The 26,069-nt window shown below is 39.0% G+C and overlaps 1 protein-coding gene across 1 annotated transcript in view; it reads left to right on the top strand.

The window, feature by feature from the left end:
- The first annotated feature begins 11,106 nt into the window (after positions 1–11,106).
- The window catches only part of CENPF (centromere protein F), a 43,494-nt gene continuing 28,531 nt past the window's right edge, over positions 11,107–26,069 (top strand). The window contains exons 1-8 of the mRNA XM_074579451.1: positions 11,107–11,237; positions 11,965–12,169; positions 13,522–13,718; positions 15,921–16,036; positions 18,089–18,180; positions 20,922–21,186; positions 22,639–22,841; positions 25,566–25,691. Of these exons, the coding sequence (XP_074435552.1) occupies positions 12,008–12,169; positions 13,522–13,718; positions 15,921–16,036; positions 18,089–18,180; positions 20,922–21,186; positions 22,639–22,841; positions 25,566–25,691 (1,161 nt within the window). The 5' untranslated portion in view covers positions 11,107–11,237; positions 11,965–12,007. The remainder of the gene's footprint in view (positions 11,238–11,964; positions 12,170–13,521; positions 13,719–15,920; positions 16,037–18,088; positions 18,181–20,921; positions 21,187–22,638; positions 22,842–25,565; positions 25,692–26,069) is intronic.

Raw genomic sequence — 26,069 nt, 5'->3', positions numbered from 1 at the left:
GGGCGCCTTCCTCCACCGTCCCGTCCCCTCCCGCCGCCCCGTCGCGGGGAACCGGCCTCTTCCCCGCCCCTCACGCCACGCGTGTCAGCGTGGGGCTCCGCACACGTGTCGGCCCGCCCGGGCGGGAGGCGCTGGGGCAGCCCGGAGCCGGGGAGCACCCCCAGAAGGACGGGGAGCGGGAAGGAGCGGCGCCAAGGCAGGCTTGGCACGCCTGGGTCTTGGGGCTCCTGCGCTCCCCCTTTCCAGCCCTGCCGTACCTAGGCAGGCTGCCACCCTGCTTCCCTGTTGCCCCTCTTCTGCCCGTCTGTAACCCCTGTTCGTTTCCCTCAGTCTTGCATTACGGCATGTTTCCTTCTCCTGCCCTGCCTGTCTTCCCTCCTGCTTTTCCCCTTAGGGTCTCCCACTTGCTGTGGGACCCTCGCTTTGGGAAGGGTGGTTATCCCTGCTCCTCCAGTGGCACAATGGAAAAACAGCCATGGTGACACTGTCATGCACATGCCTTGCTGGAAAGTAAGCAGGAGAAAACCTGAAGTTGGTTTGAAATGCGGTGGTTGGTAACTACCTGAAATGGCCAGAACGCTTGGCAGATGTGGGAAAGCCCTTCTGATGTCTGTGGGGAGAGAGAGAAGGGGCAGAGATGCATCACGCTGCAGGGAGCAAGGAGTACTGTCAAGAAGGTTGAGGCTACTAAGAGATGCTGAGTGGATCACACCAGACAGACCAAGTAGACTTAAGAATGGTGTGAGTATTAGAAATGATGCGTAGATGCTCTTGCATGTCATAGCCAATGGACAAGTTGCATAATTTTTGCCTTAGCCTACATTTATTTAAAATGACCCACATTCCAAAAAGTGTGTACAAACGCTTTTGGTACCAGTGGGCACCTGCAGAAATGTCAAAGGGACGTATTCCTATGAAACTTAAGGAGTTAAAACCAGAACTTAAGGACTCTTACAAACAGGGGAAACATTGTAAAATAGCAATAAATGAGATTTGATGCTATTTTTCAGTTACTGTGCTTTTTTGCTACTTGTACACCTTACTGAAGGAGTACGTGAGCAGATTTGTTGGAGTCAGGATTACTCAGATTATTAATGGTAAGAGGATCAGGAGCTGAGAGAGGGAGAAATAGCGCAGATTCTTGATTTGGATAGATAAGTAATTGTATTTAAATACTGTATGTGGAATCACAGGCCTATGCCTTACCTCTGGCATAATAGTATTATAATTACATTTTGCAAGGAAAGTCCTTTTCATCTGAGACTCTCAAAACATTTTACAAACACCACACCTTAATGAAGTAAGTTATTATCCCCATTTTACATATGGCTACACTGAGGCACTAAGAAGTGACACCATTTAAGGTTTTAACTTGAATTATACTTGACCATGTGTAGATACAGAGCTTTGAGTAACGATCTGTAAGAAACATCAGGTGTCAGAATGAGAGGATAAGATGGATCACTGTTGCTGTGCTCTGAATTTATACAGTTCAGCTTTATGCCAGAAAACGGCTTTCCCTTACTGAGTGGAAAGTTCCATGAGAGGGTAGCACACATCAAAACTAGGGTTTTACTTGTTTGGTTCCTGTCAGGTTCTCCCTGTGCTGGGACAGGTGTAAGGATGTTGTTTTTAAGACAAATAATGACTTTTGCATCTGTGCCTCAAGGTGGTGTGCTGGCTACCTTAAGTCTTTTAGTCCAATTCCTGGTTTTGCAGCTGGTTGCTTTCACTTTCATAGGTCTCTCTACATTTGAAGTAAACTTATTTAATGACCTGAACTGCAAATGAAATAATGTTGCAAGAAGCATAAGCATGCCAACAGATGGGAAGATCTGGAGGGGAGGTTTTATGTATTGATTACCCGCAGGATGGTGTCCCCTACAAGAAATGAAACCAGCTAGAATAAATAAAATCAGATTGCTTGTCAGCAAGAGCTTTTACTAAAAGGTCAGCTCAACAAACTCTGCAAATTGAAATGTATTTCAAATTTACCCAACCAAGAGAAGCTCTTGAAACTGAAAATGGTGAAGACCATTACTTTTTCATGAGATAACTTAATGCAATGATTAATGTCTGTATTAGACTCTCAGAGATAGTAGCAGTAGGTCCTTCGGAAATACCAAGCTTCCCAGAGATTATAGCCAGTTACTGCAATGAGTATTCCGTAAGGAAATCTGTTGTGATGGTGCTACTACCACTTTCTAGGACCATTGAAACCTGGAATCTTTACATACATATTTGTTGCCCAAGAGCTGACAGGGATATATGACCCTGGTGTTAAAACCGATAGTTCCTACCTGCTACCTGGGGAGTGGTTTCATAACATACTAAAACTAGCTGAGAAGTTCCTCACACTGCTTCAAAAACGGGATGTTAAAATGATACAACTAATTGATTTAGTTCCAAATGCCTGTGCTGGTTCAAATTTGTCCAGAAAACTTTGATGGTTAACCTGACAATCATATGTAGGGTGGATTAGGTATTCTCTTTCTATGCTGCTAGGGAATCATGTTACAGTAATTTTTATTATTTTTTTTTCTGAAAAGGTGACAACTCTAAATTATTTTTAGAGACTTTATTGACTTGCTGTAATGATTTATGGAATTTACCTCCAAAATATTCCCTCTGCTGTGGTATAAGTTAATTTTTATACTGGTTCCTTCTACAGTTTCATCAGGATTGTTATATTAAGATGCTCTACAAAAAAGTTGAGTAGATGGGGAAATAACTTAGTGACATAGGACTGTACCTCAGTTACCTTAGCTACCAGTCTTCGGTCTGATCTTGGGCATGTTGCCGCACATCCCTGTGTCTTAGTTTTCTTCTCTGAAAATTGAGATAATGATAGTGATCTTAAGAAGGTGTTTTTTGATTTGCAGATGAAAGCACTATATAGGTGAGAGACATTATTTTTATTTTTTTTTCCCAAACTGTGGAATTGACAGGCCTGAATGTGGTCTCAAAACCCTTGTGAAACACCATTCCACTTGACCAAATGGTAAACTATCAGCAGAAGAAAACTGATTTTATCTGGGTCAAAATACAGGAGATATTTATTATGTCGGTTTTATCTGAAGCTATGTGCAATGAAAGCGTCTTAGCACCTTGCTAGTAAGACCTGTATTAAACATATTTTGAGTGTGTTTAAACCGAAGGTAAAGTAATTCTAGTCTTGTTATAACATGGAAAAATCTCAGTCCTTGATGGCTGGTGAAACCATGTCATAACCTGTTTCATACAAAACTGTCTTTAAACTGTGCTTAGGCAACAGCTGGTGGTTTCTCCTGTGAACAGTAGATGATGTTTAATTAGCCTTACAGTCATCTACATTACAATCAAATCAAAGAATGCAGTTGCAACACATTCCCGATTTGTATTGTAAATGTGACCCTAACTGTGTTCCTAAAATCTCTGTCATGTGCTATAGCTGGGTACACTGACCTGACTGTAACGTAAGCAGAAACTTAGTGCACTAGCAGAAACTCCCATTCCTAAAATCATATTTGTTCTTTATAAATTGATACTTTTAATGTTTGAAGCTTATCACAAGCAAAAAAAAAAAAAGTTCTCTAGTATTCTGTGCTCTCATTAATTATTCCATTTAATAGTGCCTCTCAAAATCATCTCTTAGAAAAGGAATTTGGATTACACAATCTTGGAAAACAAACCTGTTGCCACCAAGCATGAGCTAACATGTTACAGTACGCTACGGCTTATCACAAGTAAGCCAGCACCCTGTTTTGGAGACCAGAAAAAGTCTTGGTTGATTATCTGTGCAAATAAACTATGCTGTGTTGAATATTCTAGTTTGCTTAGAGTTGTATTCTGCCTGAGGACTTACTTAATACCTGTGCCTCTTTGCAGTTCTTCAGTAAGAGCTGTAAAATGAAAAACTTTTTAGCATTTGTGAATAAAGTAGTGAACTTTTGATTCCATGGTTGTAAGTACTCCGAGTGGGATTTAGACAAGCAATATACCTTTCTATGCAACTCTTACTGCTGCCCAAGCTAGAACAGTCTAATGACAGAATTAATAACATTTTTCCAGTTTATATGGATTAACAATTTGGATATGTTTAAAATTAGCATTGTCATTACGTCTTCAGACTTCTGAAAACAGTGGTTTCCTGAGCAAAAAACTTGGCTAGCTTTTAACAGAAGTTCACTTAGCTAATTTAGCAGCATGCCTAGAAGTTGGCCTACACCACTGATTTGTAGATATTTTAGCACTGTTCACTTTTGATAATCATAATCTTTATGTGCCTCAGCATGGATTTAGATGTCTGACTGTGGGCACCCAGTTGAAAGTATTTGGTTGCCACTTGGAGATAAATGGTTTCTTCAGAAAGCAAAGGGCTAATGTTACAATCTAAAATGTAGTTTTGAGACTGTCACAAACTTCCGTAACTTGAATTGAGCCATTAATGTTTGCTTATCTCTGTGAAATGGGTGTAAGACCATGGTTGGATATGAGCATACTGTGAAACTCTGAATTTTAAGACTTTCTGAAATTAACAGTGAAGGGCACTGTAAAAGATTAAAACCTCATCTAGATGTATCTCAGCTTTTTGAAGTCTGTATGTTGTTTCTAATAGAGCTGTGATTCTCATTCTCACTTTTGGTTGAAATTAACTCAGAGCAAATTTATTGTTAGAGTAATTTGGGAATGCTGAGAGGTATATTTAAATATTGATTATTTTCTATGCTGAGTATCATTTGCATGATACATGAGATACCCTGGAAAGATTTAAAACACAGACAAACATTTTCCTGGAAAGGATTAATACAAAAATGGTATGAGAAATACCAATAAAACTGTTGGAATTTAGACTTGGAAGAGGTGAGGAGATCAAGAGATAACCAAATTCATTAAGATGTAGAATGCAGTTGTTTTCTCCTTGCATATTTATTTATTCTATTGGATCATTTCAGTTCGTGGTTCATAAACTATGTCTGTTTGAGATGAGTTTCCCACTGCAATTAGTTGGGTGACTGAGAACTCACTCTAGAACTTGCCTGTGAAAATGGCAGAAGTAATGTTGGGGTGGTTATGATGTGTGTAAGATAAGGAGGCATGCTTTTGTCTTATCTATTCAACCTATTAACAGAGAAACACTGGAAGATTTTAGAGACAACATTAAGATAGGTAGAGGCTAATAAGTCATTTAATTAGTTTGCCATGAATTGTGTAGGTGATGTTCTTAATTAGTTCACTGACTGATAAAAGATTTGACCAGTAGGTGAACACAATAAGAAGTAAGTATAGATTCTCAGATAATACCTACATAAAACTTACATATATATAACTTTATATATATAAAAATATATATTATCTATATATAGGCCACAGCAAAAGAGAAAGAAATTATATGAGCTCAAGGCTTTAATTTAGGTAGCTCATAGGGATGGGATGCTCGAATGAACATGAGGCATAGCAACAGCAGCCATGCTAAATGATCAAGAACTTAGAATAGAAGTGTCAACAAAGAAGCAAAACTTGGACCTTTGAAGGCAATCGTGCAGATGACAGCCACATGCCATTGTGAGGGTTGGCCTTTGAGGGAAATAGAAATTAAAACGAAAGAGTTAAAGGTGATACTGATTACTGAAGGTAAACCAAAGAAAAAACAGATCTAGAGAGTCCTTACAAGAGAAAGAGGTAACAACTCACCAGTGGGCGTTTTCTACATGCCCCATTTAAAAAAAGTTGGTAGTAAAGATGGAAAGAGGCACAGATGGCTATGAAAGGTGTACAACTTTTAGTTTATATGTAGTGCACTTATTTCTTAACCACTTTTCTCTTGCACTTGAGAATGATACTCAGAGTAGATGTACCTGTGTACAGTTAAGAACACATTCCTAACAAAAATGGGTGGCCAAAGGATATGCTAGCTATGAACCCAAGAAAGTCAGGGACGAGTAGACCATAAAGGAAACAGGTTCCCATCTTGCCAAATGCTCCCTGAAACCTGATTAGTCCTCGCCCATATAGCAGGGACTATAATTTGATAGCATTATGAATTTATTTTTTCGGTGTTAATATCTGTAGTGTGAAAGATTTGCTTGGTATTGCTATTTCTAGCTGGCAGCAGACCTATGAAAAGAGGGAATTTACCGCTAAGAAGAAAAAGAGTTCCAATATTATTAACAGCTCAGTAACTGGTAATGTGAAGCCCTAGACAATATAGACTTGATGTGTCATATCATAATGTAATTGCTGTAATTATTTATCATTTTCTTCACTGCACATTAGTTCTTTAAGCATTATGCTAATGGCTGTATTGACAGTGTTTAAAAATAATGATTTTAGAACAGGAAGGAAATATATAAATACCTTTTCACTACTGTAACCATTGCTAATAGCTGCAAACCACTTACAGTTCTTCAGGTCAAGACAGTATGCGTGCACTTAAATAACTAACATTTTTTTATATGTTTGCTTTCTTCCTCCACCTTTACAATATACTATCAAGTGTTAAACAATTAACAACCTCTCCTTATTTTCAATTCTTTATATCGTTAAATAATTTTACTATCATTTGTGGTAATGAGTCTAAAGCTTTAAATTCATAGGTTAACACTTCTGCAGAAGTTTGTAGACTATTAAAAATCACGATAATGCTACACTGCATGCAAAGGTCAGCAAATATTTTCCAGTGATGAAAACTATTCAGAATAATTGCACTTAATATATAAGAGGCACTTAAATGAAAGCAGGAGTTGTATGATACTTTTATCCTTGTGAAACACACAAGTTCTAAAACACAAGAATGCATTTGCTGTGGGAAGGTTTCTTACTATCATTTATGACAGAAAGGTGTTGGGGATGAGAGCGTGGGGGCTTAGGGTTTTGTTACATAATATTTTAACTAATCTAAGCTGGTGTCGCCGTTCTCTCCTGCATAGCCCCATATCATTTGTTGAGCTGGGTCAGGTATTTATCTGACCCCACAGTTCATCAGTTGTGAGACCCAAGCTGTATATAAGCTGATGTTACCAGAAAGGTCTTTGCCTAGTATAATGCCCCTTCCTGATTTAACTGTCTCACCTGTCAGTTCAGATCAGCACCAAAGCTGTCATAATGGAGCAGTGGCAGAGTGCAGGTGGGGGACAGGAGGGAGGGAGGGTGGGAATGTGGCAACATTGCCTCAAGGTGTTTTAAACTGCCACAGAACCACACCCGTGGGTTCCTGTGCCTGTGATTCACTGTGTCACCTTAGACAAGCCAAGTAACCTCAGTCACCTTCTCAGTACTAGGAAATCTACCCACTGGTGTTTGGTAGGCTATACTAGACAATATGATCACCAAACAATAGAGCAGCTGCAGGTATTTTATCCACTAATACCTTCATCCAGTTGACCCTAGTAAATATGAACACTTCAGTAGCAGTTTCCCTTAGTAGGTAAGAAATACTGTAATACTCACTAGAGAAACGCCCCATTTTCTTTAGCAACAAAGTTATAGTTTATAATTTGTGATATGCCATGGTCTCTGATTTTGTTAATGAACTGTAAAAAAGATTCTGCAGGTCACTTTAGCCTTTTTTAAGAGCATAAGACTAGACAGTTAAGAAATCTAAGGTGTAAGGCTCTCTATGCATCCTAATGGCACCCTCCTTTATATTTTTTCTGTTCACTGAACAAGGTATGGGTTCTGTGGAGAAACACAATTGTATGAAGGATAGGAAATCTAAGGGTATATAAGCAATCAATCATTGTCTTTTACAACAGTAGCTCACTGGGCTCTATAAGTGCAGACTTAACCTTGCAACTCCAGTACTTACACCTAAACTGCCATCTTCTCAGTTACCCACCCACATTGGCAGAGATGGAGAATTTTGTTTTCCAGAGGCAAGAGGCACCGCTTAGTATAGGGTGGGGTTTGGGTGAGGCTCAGGGAAATGATCTGGCTTTCTTCTCTTTCACCCCCAACCTGGCAGAGTGTCTGCCTCTCTAGTGCCTCAACAGGGAAGCTAGAACCACGTCAGACACAGAGCGCCTGGCCCATTTCTCGCTTTCTCTGGGTAAAGGGGGTTGCTCCAGCTCCTCAGGTGCTCTTTGATGTGTGTGTATATATTTATACATTAAATAGGCTTTACCTGACAGATTCTGAGTCTGGCAAGGAAGAATATGGAGGAAATCCTCTCTCTGGTTTCTGCTCCTTGTAGTGTCCAAGCAGTGTGGGATTTTCTCATCAGAAGCTTTTTCTCTTCCTTTCCCTTCCATTTTTGTTTCATCATGTGCTCTGACATAAGCTGCAGTAATATGAATCCAACCTTTAATGGTTTTTGTATTCTACTTAGTGTTCTGGCCCTTTACCAAAAATTATAGTATGGAATGCAGGTGAGAAAACATAAATGGTGATTTTTAACATTTGTTAAGAACTGAATGGAATTTCAAGGACAGAGAAAAGCCACTTCACAAGGCTGAGGTAGTTTTCTCTACTCAAAATCATGGGGTGCTCCATATCAGGGAATTTTGAGAGCCTCTTAGAAAGACCTCAAGAATCCTAGCTAGTAGAGAGTAATAAAAATAATTACCAGTGTTAGGCAAACTAATGGTTGCTATTAACACCCTTTATAACTTATTATTTGTTCAGAGTATTTGACCTTATTCTTGTATCCAATACTTCAATCTTACATTTACTAATATTTCTTTATATTGTATTTACCTCTGATAATTAACATATATAATACTTATAAAGCAAAATAACATATATAATACTTATAAAGCAAAATAAAGTGGATATGGCAAAATAAAAAGAAAGTTTCTGTAGTCTTCATGAGTATTTTTATCTTTCATGGTAATTAGTTAATTGCTGCAATAGTCAAGTAAAGGATGCTAAATATGAAAGAATTTATTTGTAAATCATTATCAACGAGTACAAATCTGACCTTTCTTAGAAACAGGCTTCAGAATAAGTGTTCTCTCATATTTAAGTTTACAACAGCAGTCAGGTTCCCTTTTTTTAGCCTCAGCTATCCAGATATTCATCAGACTGCATCTTAAAAGCTCTGCACACACCAGCTGACTTTCATTTTTCATGCCTTGTAAGAACCCTGAAGGCTGTCTCTACACATTTTTCCCTTTCTGAAAAATATGCCACCAATCTTGGAAGTTAAAGCTATTTCGCTGAAGCCTTCCCTGAGGGATTCATCATGATGCAGTGGTTTAAATGCTAGTGCTCTGTGTCCATCAGTGGTCCCAGTAGAATAGCATCTGCAGTAACTTAAGTCTTTCAACTTCTACACTTAAGTAATGTTTGTTACTGTCAAATAAGAAACGCTTACTGAATATGAGTATTTATTTCTTGCAGAACATTTGCCCCTCGTCCACCAAGTGGGAGATCCCCTTCAGTTCAGACTGGTCCCCAGCTTTCAGGAATTGATTGCCAGTACTATGTCAGGGGTTTCCCACTCTTCCACTAGTTCCTGCATCTCTGCTATTCTGTGCTCTCCCCTCAGTAACACCTGCACAGTCATCTCTAACAGTGCATGAAGTTCATCACGGAATTTTCTATCTTGTTTTTTTTCCAATTGTCATTTGTTAAGAGGTATTTATGGTGGATTGGTTCCATCAATTCAATGGCTTGTTGTTTTGTTCTAGGGCTAGTTTAGAGATTTTAAACAACGTACTAGTGAGTTTGTTGCACTGTATTTATTTATAATTAGAGCTCTTGCGAGCTGATTGGTGAGCTGTTTAGCCTATCAAGGAAGATTTGTTTACCTCAATTTCCTAAATACGATTGAAAGAACAGTGCTTGGGTAAGTATTCTCAGAATGATCGCAAGAAGCAAGATGTTTAACTAGGTGAAATAATCATGGGATCTGTAATTCACAGACTCTGATGGAAAACACCTTTTTGTTTCAAACCCGACACCACTCCCCTCCCGGCACCGCCTCAGGTCGGTGGGAGGGCAGGGAGGGGAACACCTGAGGAAGCCTTTGAAAACCAGTCACAGGCACCCAGGGAAGCTCACAGCAGCTTTAAAATCCTTAAGCGTTTGCTGTTGCCATTTGCGTTCAGTGATCAGTGTTGGAAAAACTTAGAAAAAGCGGTTTTTTTTTCACTTTCCGTTTCTATTTTAGGGCAGAAAATGTGCAATATTGGGCTGAATTGCCCCCCCCCCAAAAAAAAAAAACCCAAAATAAACAAACAAAACCCAAAACAAACCACTAAAACCAACCAAACCAAACAACACCCAACTCCCAGGAACAGTTTGGGCAGAACCAATAAACTAAGCCACCCTGTGATCCTTCTGTAGATCTTTTCGAGCGAAAATGGGTTATCATCAGGACGGCACCGGGACACATTTCCTTTTGTTTTTCAAAACTCAGGTGTTCTGCAGGATGGGGAAACTGATGTGGGGTAACAGGTCTGAGGCCGCCGTTACACCCCCACCCCACTCCCCGACACCTGCTGTCCCTCCGGCTACGCATTCCTCACAGCCCTCTCCTCCCCGCCCCGCCGGGCCGTACCGCGGGGCTCTCCCGGTGGGCTGTCTTGGCGGGAGGGCGTCGGTGGCACGGCAGTGCCCGCAGCGGCCTGGGGAGCTCCCTCAGGGGAGCCGCCCTGCCTGGCTGTGGGCAAAGGCCCCGAGGGCCAATCACGAACCGCCTCCGCCCCGCCACCTCCAATGGAGTTTGAATGCTTCCGAACCAGCCAATCCCACGTGCCGGCGGCCCGGCGCTGCGCCCTTATTTGCTAAGGTAGCGAGGTCCGCGTGGCGAGCCGCGTCGCGGCCGGGCCAATCAGCGCCCTCGGGCCGTGCCATCGCTTGGGCGAGCACTAAACGGCCGCCGGGGCGGTGGCGGCGGCAGCTTTGAATTGCAGCAGAGAGCGCGGCTGGAGCCGCTGCCGCCGCCGGCGGTGAGGGGCTGAGGGTGACTGACTGACAGCAGCTGGGTTGTGGGTGATTGCCACTGGAGCCCGATCGGCGTTTAACAGTGAGCGAGCAGGCGGGCGGTGGGGGGCTTGGGGTAGCTGTTCGCCTCTGCGCGGCGGGAGGGGGGTGTCGGGCGACCCGAGTGGGCCGGTGCGCTGCCGTGCGCTTCGCCGTGCCCTGTGGTGACCCCCTAATAGAGCGGGCAAGCGCCGTTAGCAGGGTGCCGGCCCCAGCTCTCCTCTGGGGCGTAGGTGCCCGCAGTGTCTCGCCGCGAAGAGCCGACGTGCTGCCGTCCGGCGTGCGGCGCAGCCGGGGAGCCGCTCCTTGAGTCGAGGGACAAGGCCGGTGAGGTGCGTGACACCCCGAGTCCCCCTTGCCCTGTGCGGGCGCTGTCCGTCCCTCGTTGATCTCTAGTTTTAGTTGCTCTGAGGTAATTTCTCTCACAGATAATGTCTGAGCTCTGCTGGTGTCTCCTGAAAGTAAGCTCATGCCAGAGCCTGTAAAGGCAGAGTCATTACAACAGCAAAACATAAAATTGTATGACTGTGTCAAACTTTTATTTAAGGACTAAGTGTCGTACAGCTGTTTCTGCCAGTAGAGAGCATTCTCAGTGCCCTGGGCTCAGCAGTATTGGTTTGAAAAACTTCTGTAAAGAAAGTATAGCTGCCACCTAAAACAAAGCCGTGGGTTTTCACAAGGCTTTCAGGTTAAGCACCACTGAAGTACAATGCAGTCAGAAGTACTAATGATTTTCTGTAATGTGGACATCAAAATAAGTTATGGAGAGAAACTTTCCAAAGTACAGCAGTCAAAACGTAATTAAGAATATAAACCCTGTTATTGTTAGGAGATTGATTAACATGAGGTTTTAAAATCTCATCTTAATTGGACAGAAGTGTGTCAAAATAAGACCTAATATTAAAAGTCGCTGCTTAGTGTTTAGATCAGGAAGCCTGTGACTCAAGGTTGCGAAATGCCATATTCTAATCACTGCTAAGCTTAAACATGGGATTTATTTCGAAGAGTGGCTTATTTGACCCCTTTCCTGGTCTAATTGTTGTCCTCTTTGTGTTTCAGGCATAGTACTATCCATTTCATATTAAACAAGAATCCTGTCAATATGAGCTGGGCTGTGGAGGAATGGAAAGAAGGCCTCTCTCCCAGAGTCCTTCAGAAGATTCATGAGCTGGAAAGTCAAGTAGACAAGCTTAAAAAGGAGCGTCAGCAAAGACAATTCCAGTTAGAGTCTTTGGAGGCAGCTTTGCACAAACAGAAACAGAAGGTAATGTACCTACTATGGTCATTTCCCTAAAATGCCATTCTCCATGCCAAACACAGTTATAAAGATTTATTATCTGGGGGTTGTTAGGGGGTGGGTTAGTATTTTGTTTCTTTCCACTGACTGACCGGAAAGGTAGCATAGAAATATAAACTGCCTGTCTTCACCTTACTCCACATGCAATGTATTCTTCCTTCTCTGTAGTTCTTATTGACTGTTAATAGAATTCCTACCTCCTATTCATATTTGGCATGATTATCTATCTCCAGGTGTTTATGCTTACTTTGAGGCCTTCCTACATCTCTTCATGATTAGGAAAAGAAATTACTCTTACACCTGTTAAAAGTCTTGATAATGACTAGGCCTGTTCTATATAACAGAGCTGCACAGCTGACAGTCTCTTACTGTTTCACCTTGCCTGCAGAAACCTATCATCTCTTAATTAGTTTATGTAATTCTCTGTTTTTAACTTGCAGAGACTGTATTTTGGGATTTGGTTTTCTTTTTCTGTTTTAGGGCTCTAATTTTACACTTCATCCGACTCCACCCTATCAGCCCTCTAGTCAGGAAACCAGAGACCCTCTTGGTCAGAGTCCTGCCATGCTTCAGATCAGAAGTGACTCATTTGGTTGAATTTTGTTTTGTAATGTTTGACTACTGCTCAGAGGCAATTTACAAAGGTTGCCTTTTATTCTCTTTGAGAGATAAGAGAAATTTGCTAAGTCTTTCTAGCAAAACTTAAGCCTAGTAGTTGTCTTTGAGTTTCTTCCTGTGAGTTTCCAGGTACTTCAACCATTCAGAGGAGCTCCCCAAACATAAAGAAGGGGTGCGCTTGAATACATGTGCTTTAAAACTCTCAGAAGCAGCAGCTAATAGTCGCTACTTTTCAGTCAAAAGCCTGCCTCTCAGAATCTGGAATGGAGGAGAAGGACATCTCTGCTACCAGGCTCTATTTCCATTTTCAAAGCTGCGATTCCTGATAATCATTGTGCATTCTTTTAATGACTCAAAGTATTCTGGTTGCTAAAGTTGATAGGCTGGAAAGAGAAGCAAGATGATCAGTGAAGAATGCAGACTAGTGTGGATTAATAGTATTTAAGGATTGATGAATTTTTTTTGATGAGCTTGTGTCTAGTCAGTAGAAATTGTTAATATCACTGAGTTGAATTTTAGGTTTTGTTTGCACCCAAGAATGTTTAAACAATGTATATATCTGAGGTTTTCAGTGCTGTCAGGGATTTGAAATGCTAGGAAGAAAATAACAGTATGTAACCTTTGTGTTATTAAAATACTGTTTGTGCAGAAGTGTAGAAAGGACTTGAGACATTTTTTGAAATGGTATCTATTCCAACTAGGTTGAAAATGAAAAAAATGAAGCTGCAACACTAAAAAGAGAGAACCAGAGTTTGATGGAATTGTGTGATAGTCTTGAGAAAGCAAAGCAGAAAATATCACATGATCTTCAAGTAAAAGAATCTCAAGTCAACATTCAGTCAGGGCAGCTAAATTCCAGCAAGAAAGACATCGAAAGGCTAGAACAAGAACTGAAAAGGTGAGGACTTGCTGTATGTCTCTAACCTATGTACAATGGTTATTTTCCTCACGTTTTTCTCATTTAACGCATCCTTCACGGTCTTTCAGTTTCTCTTCATCTCATATTTCATTCATTGTGACCAAAATCTCAAAACATCGTCCTGTTTTACATACACACAGGCATATATGGACTTCTACATAAATCTGTATGCCAATTGATGCAGTTAGCACCTACAGTTCCGGTTTAATTTGGGGGAATTCTGCAGTGTCATGTGAAAAGGGAGCCATTCATTCTGTGACTTTAAACAAAACAAAAGTTAGCACAACTGAGTCACGTGTCAAAAATAACATGCAAAGAGCTTGGAGTTGCAAGGAAAGTACATGGACAATTCGGTCTGTAAGATCAAGTCTATAAATAAAATACACCTGCTGGAAGAAGAAGGCATGAACATCTATTGGAGTGGAAGAAGAAGTTGCCAAAAGCAATGGTGCTGTGACTGAATCACTGAATCCAGTTGCTTTGGTAAAGAACTGCATAATTCATAACACCTCAACTTGTAAGCACTGTTATTACTGAGACAGTATATGTGTACTGTCTGTAGAGGTGGAATGCAATTCATACCATAAAAGAATATTCTATAATGCAGACATGTCTAAAATCCTTCATCTGATGGTGCTATACAAATGGAACAGTTGTCCACAGTGAAGTGAATGTTGTCATCTCTTAAACTTGCTCTCATACTAGAGGCACCCTCTATTCTTGAATAAAAGTATTTCTGAAACTTTGTGTGTGTCAGTAAGGCTGAGTATTCTACCTATGGAATAAACTGTTGTGCTAAAAGTGCAGAATTACCGTTACAGAGAGGGGTCAGTCTGTGATACCAGCTTATGTAATGGTTTGGGGATTTTTTTCCCATGGCTTGAAGTATGTCTACTTCCTTTAACTTTTGGATAGTATGTCTACTTCCTTTAACTTTTGGACAGTATGCCTCATATCTGTCCTAATAGAGGAAGCTTTGTCTTTCTGGTTTTTCCCTTTCTTCCCCAACTGGGAAAGCTAAAGCTGGTTGAAGAATTTGGCTGCTGTGAGAAGATTCAAAATGTCAACAAAACAATGTGTCATGTAGAAACACCAGCTTCGTTTAAGGAATTGCTGAGATCTATCAAAGAAGAATCCAGGGAGACTGAACAGGGTTGATGGAACCACACTCATGTTTTCTGTATCTGCTGTCAAATGTTGGGCCAGAGAGATTGCAGGCTAAGGATATGCGTTCCATTTATCTATTCCCCAAATTAAGTCTCCTTCCTGTTATATTACTTTGTGTGTCTGTCCACTACAAAGGATCATCAATTACTACACGTAGCTAGATCTTGGCAATCGGTTTGGAGTTTGTATTTGGTTCTGTTTGGTTTTATGCTGATAAGTGATCAATTACCACTTTCTAGCAATTGACAGTCCACTGGGAGAGGAGGAGTTGGTTTTGTGTTGTGAAAGGGAGGAGGAAATGGAAAGGCAAGTTATGGAGTAACTAATGTGTTGGGCTGCAGCCTGGAACCATTGTCTTATCAACCTGTGCTCGTTGGGCAGGACAAAAGCTGCAGTATAACCTCCAAACTAATTATCTGGTTTTATTGGATGAGCTTGTAATTCTTCATGCTTGTGAAAGTCACTGGAATGGGTAGTCTACTCTGGTGTTTTGGGTAGCAATGTAAATGGTACGCATGAAAAATCTGCTGTTGGGTGGAGGGTATTTCCTCCCATTTTCTTGAGGTATGGATAGGTTTCTCAAAGTGCGCAGTATCAGAATATAGAATAAAAGTACTACGTTTCCCACCATAAAGATGCTTACTGAAGAGCAAGAATTTTATATTATTAGTATTTACAGTAATTTAAGTGTGTTTAGCTGGACTACAGCTTCATACAGCAAGATCTTAAGCAGTTCTAACTGATTTTCATCTACTTTGTGTGTGTGTTTGTTTTTGTTTTTTATCTTTAACTCCTATATGATTGTTTAAATATGTTGAAACTCTAAATAAAATATGTTCTTCATATTTCTGTGTTATAGTACCTGAATATTTTCAGTGGATATATCTTAATTTGATCTTTGAACTAAGTTCTTAGAATCATATAATTTATTTGTGTATTTCAGGGTCTTAAAAATAGATAATTAACCTTTTAGTTTCCATTACTAATTTCTGCTGCTGCTTCTTTCCTAAACAGATACAAATGTGAGCTTGAGAGAAGTCAGCAAACATCGATTGCAGGAGACTTCTCATTCAGTGGCACTCCACAGAAAAGTTTTACAACTCCTTTAACACCAGTTCAAAGTCATAACGGTAAATGACTTTTTTGTTCATCTAGAGAAGTATTTTGAATATTACACTTGCACTGAATTTTGCCTAGTCTCTGTTATGTAGCTTATTATCAGAGTGTCTAATTCATAGCACCATAGGTTCCAAGTTTAAGAATTATTAGTGCAGATTGAACTCTTCTTGCAAATATTACATCTTTTCAGCACTACATTGATGGACATGGAATAGTAATAGGAATATCCATCAACAGACTGCAGGAATTTTTTTTTTAATGCCTGTTCCTGGTGTCAGCTCCTCCCTTCATGTAGTGAAGAGCAAATTTCTTCCTTGATGTACCACAGGTACTTTAACTAAAGTTCAGTCAACATAGGTGTTATTTCTTTAGAAAATTATTTTTTATTTAGGCTATTATTGTGCTTGATAATTTGCGAAATCTATCCATTGTATCCGTTTCAAAGCATCACTTCTATCTTCAAATTAGTGTCATCAAATCAAATTAAAATATTTGATTGAACTGGAAAAGCGAAAGGAAATTTCCTTAACTGGAGAACTGTTCTGTAGCCAGACACCCTTAGGCTGTCTATGCTGAAAAAGTTTGATGGCTTCAGTATTATGCATCCTGCTTACCTCTTTGCTGTGAACAAATGTTCTGTGAGTTTGTCATCTCAATCTTAGTTTCTGATGGGAAATCTGAGATACTTTCTTGCACTCTTGTTCCTTTTCATTTCTTTATACATATCTGAAAAAGGGTACAGTAGTGGTAATGTCAAGGACTCCACTAAGCGTGGCACTCCTGAAATGGGGGTTAGATTGAAATGATTTAAATAACTGTATTGAAAGTGGTATCACTGGGGAGTTTTTTTCCTTTGAAAGCTGGCCTTAAATTCTTTAAGATTATAGAATATCTCGAGTTGGAAGAAACCCATGAGGATTATTGAGACCAACTCCCTGCTCTTTGCAGGACTACCTAAAACTAAACCATATGACTAAGTGTTGTCCATACGCTCCTTCAACTCTGACAGGCTTGGTGCCATGGCCACTTCCCTGGGGAGCCTGTACCAGTGACCGACCAGCTTCTTGGTGATGAACTGTTTCCTAATGTCCAGTCTGAACTTCCCCTGATACAGCTTCATCCCATTTTCTCATGTCCTATTGCTGGTCACCGAAGAGGAGATCAGCACCTCCCCTTCTGCTGCCCCCCTTGAGGAAGTTGTAACATGCGATGAGTTCATCCCTCAGCCTTCTCCTCTCCAAGGTGAACAAACGAAGTGACCGTAGCTGCTCCTCAGACTTTGCCCTCAAGACCTTTCACCATCTTGGTCACCCTCCTCTGGGCACTCTCTAATAGTTTGACGTCCCTCTTACATTGAGGTGCCAAAAACTGCACATGGTACTTGAGGTGGGACCACAGCAGTGCAGTGTAGGGTGGGACAAGAACCTCCTTCAACTGCTCCCTAGAATTCTACAAAACATTCTAGTTCTAGAATTTTCCTGAGAGTTGTAGAATTATATACAAATTCAAGAAAAGGGAAACAAGACTTTTGTTTTGGACTAATATGCTCCTTGTACAATTTCAGCAGATGAATCCCTAAATAATTTCTTTGTCCCATTCCTATTGCATTTGAAAGGAACTAGAGGAAAAGATCCAGACTTATTTTCTAGTCATTTCTTAGAAATACTAATGCTATTGGGCTGCTGGTAGGAAAACTTTTTTGAAGTATATGAGCTATGTGTAGGTGTATAGATAATGTAACACATTTGTTACGTATATTTATTTTTTTAAACCTGTATATATATATACACATATTTTTTAGAGAGAGACATTAAAAAAATAAAATTCTGGCATTGGATACTTACTTTTAACAGTTGTGTTTTCATTCTGAAATCAAGTTCCAGATATCCCACCAGTATATTTTTGAGGTCCTAAATTATTGAACATATTGTATATGTTTCTTCCTCATGATCTGATACTTCTGATAGCTGTTTGTTTTTGTCATTCCTGTAATAGCAATAGGCTAGAAAAGATTACCTATGTACTAAGTTAGATATGAAGAAATATTCATCGTGTCTTTGTAGATGCTAAGTTTGAAGAACTAGAAGAAAAATACAAGAAAGAAGTACAAGAAAGAAAAAGGCTGGAATTAGAACTGAGAACCATACAGGTTAAGGTAAGTATCTCTTGAGAATGGTATGTGTGATACCTAAGAAAGTAACTATTAAGTGAACTTGGAAAATGGAGTGGAAAACTATGAAATATATTATACGTTACTTAAAGTATAATAATGAGAACTAATTAATCTATGTGTACTGCCATTCAGAAGTAATCTTGGAGAATCCATGAAAGCCAGCATAATTGAATAGCAAAGGAAAAGATATTAAAAATGAGAATGCATCCTTCAAGAACTGGAAGTCTTGTGCCAGCAAGGACAAGAGAAAACAGTGTCAGTTTTGTCAAGTTAAATATGATAGGATAATAAAAGAGCCTTGAAAAGAGTATGAGAAATAACTTAGCCTAGCAAATAAAAACTAATAAATTTTTCAAATGCATAAGTAGTAGGAGCTGTATTAGGAAATCTCTGAGGCCAATAGATGATTGAGATGTGAAAGTTCTCAAGGTAAAAAAGAGCCATTGCAGAAAAGCTGAAATAACTTTTTATTTGGTATATAGAATCGTATAGGTATAGGGACCTTTAAGATCTTGAGTCCAGCCGTTAACGTAAGACTGCCAAAGCCACCCCTAAACCCTGTCCCTAAGCATCGTGTCTACCCGTCTTTGAAATACCTCCAGGGATGGTGACTCAACCACTTCCCTGGGCAGCCTGTTCCAACGCTTGACAACCCTTTTTATGAAGACATTTTTCCCAATTATCCATCCTAAACCTCCCCTGGCGCAACTTGAGGCCATTTCCTCATGTCCTCTTGTCCCAGCCTCCTTTTCTCCAGGCTGAACAACCCCAGTTCCCTCAGCCGTTCCTCATAAGACTTGTGCTCTAGACCCCTCCACAGCTTCTTAGTTTTACTATCTAAAGGCTTAAAAAGTTTTCTATATCAGAGCCTTTCTTTATGGGGTTGAATCTGTGGCACAGCACCAAATTGAAAAGTAGTCTTAAAATAGATAGATAAAATGAACAGTAATAAAAACAATCACCACGCAGAGATAATATTTACCCATGAATTTATAGGGCACTGCAGCATAGGACTGCTGAATCACTGTGATGTGCAACTTATTTCATTCTTCTTTTGACACTAGAAGGTGACAAGGATGATGCCTTTTTTTTACAAAAGCTTACATTGCTGATTCCTGGAAATCTAGTTTAGTCAGGCCAACTTTTTGCCTTGGGCAGATTTTTAGAAACTTAAAGAAATATGTTTATTGATGCATATGTAGGTATGGTGATCAACCATTTATTTGTAAAGGGAAATCATGCCTTGCCTATTTTCAGAGTTTTTGTTTTTTTAAGAATAAATCAGAGAATGTGTGAGTTAAGTGTGTGTCAGTATAATGTTGCTGGATATCCACAAAACACTGAAAAAACGAAACAACAAAATGAGTCCAGGAAGCAATTTAGTAATTGCTGTGCCTGGTTCTCTGAAAGCTTCAATACTGTGTTCAGCAATGATGAAAAAGAATTTTTTACGAAGAGAATTAAGAACTAATGAGAAAATATTCTTTGCCCATATATGGCCCAATGACTCTCGCATCTTGAATATTCCTTGCAAATTCTGTTCATCTCATCTCCAAACAGATATGGTACAAGTAGATGGTACAAAGATGAGTGAGGATCAAGAGAGGAAACAGAGAATGGTCATTTTTCTACTTTTCATAAAGCATAATTATAGTACCAGCTCTGCAGGCTCAGAACAAAACCTATTTTATTATGCTGTACTGTGTTAAATGGCAGAACTCCGCTTTGTCAGTATTGTAAAAAGGCCAAAATGCAAAGAGATCCAAGAGAGATCTCTTTGTAAGTAAAAATGATTATTAATTCCCCTTCATTTCCCGTGTTCAAACTTTTGACTCAGCAAATCTGTACATTTAAATGGCATACAAGGGCAATGATTACTATATGCATGTTTATGTTTTTGTGCTCTTTATAAAGAAGTTACTTTACAGGATGGGACACAGCATTCTGGGCTATATAGATTTCTGGTCTTAGCACAGCTATTCCTACGTAACAACATATTCCCTGGTTGGACTGAGACGTCACACTGGGTATTACCTGGTTTGGGGCTTTAGTTAAAAAAAAAAAATTAGAGGCATTTGAAAATCCAGTTAAAAATACAGTAGGGGCTTTGCTGTTTGATTTGTTTTGTCTTTTTTTTTTTTTTCCCACTTAACGAGAAACAAGCACCTAGTATTTTGACTCTGTTTTATTTTTGTGTAGGAAGAGGTTGAAAGCTAGTACCTGGTATATTTCATTATTGCAATTTTGGGGTATTCTGTGTGTATATGTTTAAATAAATGTCTGTTCTGAATTTACCTGTGTTTGTCCAGAAGGACAGATATCAGATATGTTAGTCTAAACTTCTGTATTTCTTGCAGCTTACTTGTGTCAGCACTTGCCTCTAAAAATGTAGGCTTCAATTTTGAAAAATGGGATCTCTCTTGAAAAAGACAAAAATCTGGATGTGTTACTTATAAAGATACACATATTGGACTGCTTTTTTTTTGTGAGATCTTGGTTTGTGTTTATAAGTATCAGCTATTCTTGGATACTTGGGCTAAAGTTATTTAACATATGTGGTATAAAAAATAATTATATGAATCAGTAGTTTGTACTGGTGGATGATGTGATATAAAAATGTGAAATGACCGTGACCTATTATCTACTTACTAGTAAATTAATTATTTTGTTGTATGTTGGATATGGAGCTGTGTAAAGGCAGATCCTTTTTTTCTTGTACACAGAAAATAAATCAGCCTCACCCTCAAAGTTCTTTGAGTCACAGGGAGATTGCTCGGCATCAGGCTTCCTCATCTGTGTTTTCATGGCAACAAGAAAAGACACCATCTAAAAATCAAGAAACACCTGCAAGGGGAAGTTATACAACACCTTCTTTTCCATGGGAAAAAGCAACAAATTCTAGTATAATATCAGAGAACAAGATCAACAACAGCTTTGCTGAGAATTGTAATTCTTCGCTTATGATCCAGCTAAGAGCACAGAACCAAGGTATCTGATACGTTTCTTTAAAACCCAGAGGGAGTCTCCTATATGGTTTCATGAAAGGTGGTATGTGGATAGAAGAGAGGTATTGAAATCGGTGCTTTAGGGAGGAAAAGAAAAAGATACCTGTTGTTGCCTTTGGCAGCTAGCCCAGTTGCCTGCTGGTGTGTGTATGATCAGCCAGTACATAGAAATTATCCACAAGCTGTGGTACCTTTTACATAAGGGGTGTGAGAGTTAGAAGGGAGGAGTTTGTATTTTTGGGGTGAGTATCATATAAAGTGAGACATCATATAAAAGGAAAATGGCATTCTCCAATAATTCTATTGCTCATAGAGTAATTCTTTTAAAACAGTTAAAAAACTCTTCAGGATTTCACTACATTTCACTGTTAAATTATATTGCTTCCTTAATTTTGTATGACTCTTGAGATTTATGGCTGAGCAATACCTGTATTAAAAATTCATTGATTGAACATGCTTAATGCATGTTGAGTTGGTCCATAATGGATGTTACTGGAAGCATGGAATGAAGTACAATAAAAAGTAAGTTGTGATCTTGTATTGTGCATACTGACATGCAGAAATACTTATTCCTGGTATCTGATAGTTGGAAGAGAGCAAATTGTTTGTTGTGGATATAGTCAACATTTACTTAAGCCTATGATTTGGACCAGCTTTTCCACTAACTGTTTCTTGTAGGACTGTTTTCAAGTTCTTGTACTCTCTAAATTGTTTATTGAAATTCCTACATGTAAAACTTCAATCTAGGCAGCATTTTCAACTTTCAAGCCATATAAATTCAGTATCAGGAAGACAGTTTGGGTTTTTTTTAACTAAAAGCATTGCTAGATAATAGTAATTCCGGGTAACACTCCCCATAGTTTTCTACTGTAAAATTATGTTGTGATTTTTGGAAGGTAAACTCTTACTGATGTATATTGTGACAAGATCACTTGGTTTCACTTTGTGCTGCTTTGGGACAGGAAAAGATTAAAATATACCGTATTTACAGATGCCCAATAGCTGAAAAGCCTTTTGGAAGCAGAGGCTCACAGTTGCCCCAGACAAATGCTTGTAGTGGATATCTTTCCTTTAAAAAAATTAAAATAGATATGTCAAGTGACATGTTTCTGTGTGTTTAAAAACAACAAAACCAAACAAAAACAAACCATCAGAGGAATGGATTGTCTTTGCCTTTGCAGCATTTGTGCCTGACTTTGCATTTTGCTGTGTTCTCATATATTACAAAATGGAAATTATTGATTTAGAGTCAACTGTCTTTCAGTCTCGATAGTTTTAGTTGTTGATGTAGTAGTAAAAGAGTGTCTGCCTGTGTCACTGGGTTGTTATCAAACATACTAAATATTTTAGAATGTGTAGACACTTGGAAATTTGAGTTCCTGAAGACCTTTCAAAGAAGAAAATATCCTTAATCTATACTGTTCTTAAAATTCAGAGTTAAGCTCCACTGTTAAAGACCTAGAACAACAACTGCAAGCTCAAGAAAAAGTGAAGAAATCCCATATGAATAAACATCAAGAGACTGAACTGCAACTGGACAGAATGAAGTTGGAGTTAACAGAGAAGGATAAACTTCTTAACAAAACCAGAGATAAACTGACTCAAATGGGAACACAACTTGAACAAACTACCGCACAGGTAAAATGTTGCATCACACATCTTCTGACTGTCCTTACAATTCGTTCCCAGTATTAATGTGTGTCAGTCTCAGCTGTTTTAGTAGGAACCAAGGTTTTCAGATATGTTTCTTGAGCGTTTGCTGAGGATCAAGTTTTGAGAAGTATATGTTAGTTTGATATGTATTTCCTGTAAAAAGGTAAATACTTGTAAGCAGTCTCCCATTTTCTGGAAGGTTCTTATACCACCTGAAGAAATATTTTTCACCCTCAGGCAAGTTTGACTGGAATTCTGAAAAATGCTTTCTGATCAAGTTGCATAGAGCAACAATGACATCTTGTGGCAAGTTCTGACCTTAAATAGACTGTCATGCAACAAAATCAGTATCTGTTGCTTATACTACAGGATGTTGTGGGGGTATAGTCTTTGGATTGTAAATTACTTGTGTAAAATAAAATCTAGGTAAAAATGCCATGCAAGATTGAGAGTGTATGTAGTTTCTAAATGGGACTTCATGACCTAATCCTAAGGAGTTTGGATTCATAATAAAAAAAACCAATGGGATAGTACAATTTGCTTAGTCAAGAATTTACAGGGTGTATTTAAATACATATGTATAAAAGCGTGAAATGGTTCAGATTTTTGCTCATAGTCATGTGAAGAAGAGAATGCCAGTGTTTAAAATCATTTAATACAAACTGCAGGAGATAACAAGTAAGAAGAGTTTTTTTCTCTTTTTCTTGATTAATCAAGTTGCATTCCCTTGCTAAAGTCCTTTTTCACAGCATTTGACAAACTGAAAGTAGCGCACAGACGTCATTCATTCCTTGAACCTTCGTATTTCCATCTGTCTTTTTACTTTCTTTTCTACTACTTTGATTCATCTATAGAATAGTAAAAAAGACATTTCTCTGTGTATCTTCTCAAGGTCCAATAATTGTTATCCATCTTTGTCAGCAATTTTCTACATGCTACTTAAGTATATTGGAAAACTGCTGTTACCCTCGACTTCTGTATTGGTCTTTAGAAAAATAAACCTTTGCACGTTAATCATTCTGCCTTTTGAGAGAGACAGCAACATTTGGCTATTGCTGGCTTTGTGAGGAACCGGTTTAGGGGAAGTCTTGTCTGGGAGTAAGGTAAAATAATATTCTTGACACAGTCCATTGACTACATAAAGGTACTGTCACCACGGTGAGATCGTGGGAAGACAGCTGATCCAATCTAACAGCTCAATTCCTCTGAAAAAGTCTTTCTTTTAATTTATTTCATACCCCAAATTACCTGATTCAACTTTCTAAATGATTAGGATATGATGTATTTAATTTTGCCTTGTTAATTTGCTATGGGTGTTAAGGAGATCTGAATTGTTTTACTAAGGAGACAAAGGGGCATTAAATCCAGCACAAGGGAAGGGGCAGGATTATATAGCTAGGACCATGCCTGTGGAAGGATAAGGGGGAGTAGGACTGGCTCCATTTGAATTGAGGTGCAGCCCATTCTTAAGGTGAAGTGCAGCATCTTGTCCCAGAAGGGTCCTTTGGTTCTGCCATCTGAAGGTTGTTCCTTTCTCTTCTTTCTTGTACTGAAACTGGATCTCTGCCTGCCCCCCGGACTTTGGGTAGCACTACATTGAGGCTCTGGATTTTAGTTCCCTGCCTCGTGGCCTGAATTTAATTTTAGCATGCCCCATGTGTGCTTCTGTCACAGGTACAATTCACAGACCTCGACCACAGCATCTCCTCTGTGTTATCAGGTATTTTCACATTTCATGAGGTCTGCAGCGCTTCTGCAGGCAACTTTCCATGTGATCGTACCAGACATCCCAATACTACAACCTGCTTGCTTGCTTATGGCATAGATAGACTATTGTTTCACTAACTCGTTAAACAGCTCTTGTTGCTGGAAAAGAAAACAGTCCTGTTCACCCTTTGCTGTTTTTCTTTCCCCCTGGGGGAGCAGGGGAAAAGGTACATATTTTGCATTAACAGATTGCTTTTGGAATAAAAATGGATTTTTCTGTTCATGGAGTTAGGTGGACACTGCTTCACTCTCTTAGGTAACGTAATATTAACACAATTAATTAACTGAATTAGATAACAAGCTAACATACTCTCAATGTGGAGGTTAACCTAGTACATAGGCTACTGATTTTTATTTTTTTTTAATTACAGTTCAAATTGTGAAAAACACTCTTCTGTTTGTTGTTGAAGTAGACTAAGATAGTTGCCTCTCTCTTTCCTATCCAAATCAATGTGCTGAATCACTCTGAAATTCAGTGGAACATCCAGTTATTTTCAGTCTAAATGTGTAGTTGTTTAGCAGTTAGCGGTCATTCTTTAGTTTACAGAAACCTGAGGTACTGAAAACATAATCTATATTTAGTTCAGATACAGTACACTTCTGTAGACTGCAGAGACACCGATTTTTCTGAAGATGTTTTTATTATTTTGTGTGTGTGTATACACGTGTGTATATATATATATACACACACACCAAACTCTATATATATAAGTATATATATTCTTTCTATATGTGTATTATCACTGACATAAGCAAGTATGAGTTTAGTACTTTGGATTGCTAAGAATTTATGTGGTACCAGCAAAAGTTACGCTGTAGGTTATATGAATGCTAGAACAATTGTAGTAGGTGAAATCAGTCTTTTTATGTGAATGCATATACATTTAAATAAAACATCACTTGCATTTTTAACATTTGTGATTGATAACTAAATTATTGTAGGTCCATATGATGGAGCAAAAGGTGAAAAGAGTGTCAGAAGAACTGAATTGTCAAAGGCAAAATGCTGAGAGTACTCGTCAGTCTTTGGAACAGAAAATAAAGGAAAAGGAAAAGGAATACCAACAGGTAAGCCAAGAAGAACTTTTAAATTTTGACTTACTGAGGAGATGAAATCACGTGGCTTATTTTGTGTATCTGCTTTTCAGTTAATTGCAATCAAATTTGATAGGGGTAATTCCAAAGGAGAACGAAAAACTGAAAACAAACATCCCAATAGAGGGGAGAGACTGTTGGGGAGATGCAGAATTATGTTAGTATTTGTTAGACGATAGAGAATATGTGCGAGAGACCCAATTGAGATACAAATTCATGAGAAACTAGGCTTCATTTTCACAGAACTGGGTATATGTGAGTTCAGACTCAGTTATTTCTTTGGAATCTGAGTTAATTTTTCATGTATCTCACACACAAGAAAATTTCTTTAGGATTATATCTCTATGATTC

The sequence above is a fragment of the Larus michahellis genome, chromosome 3 (assembly GCF_964199755.1).
Source record: "Larus michahellis chromosome 3, bLarMic1.1, whole genome shotgun sequence".
Lineage (NCBI taxonomy): Eukaryota > Metazoa > Chordata > Aves > Charadriiformes > Laridae > Larus > Larus michahellis.
This window is presented reverse-complemented; position numbering and strand designations above follow the sequence as displayed.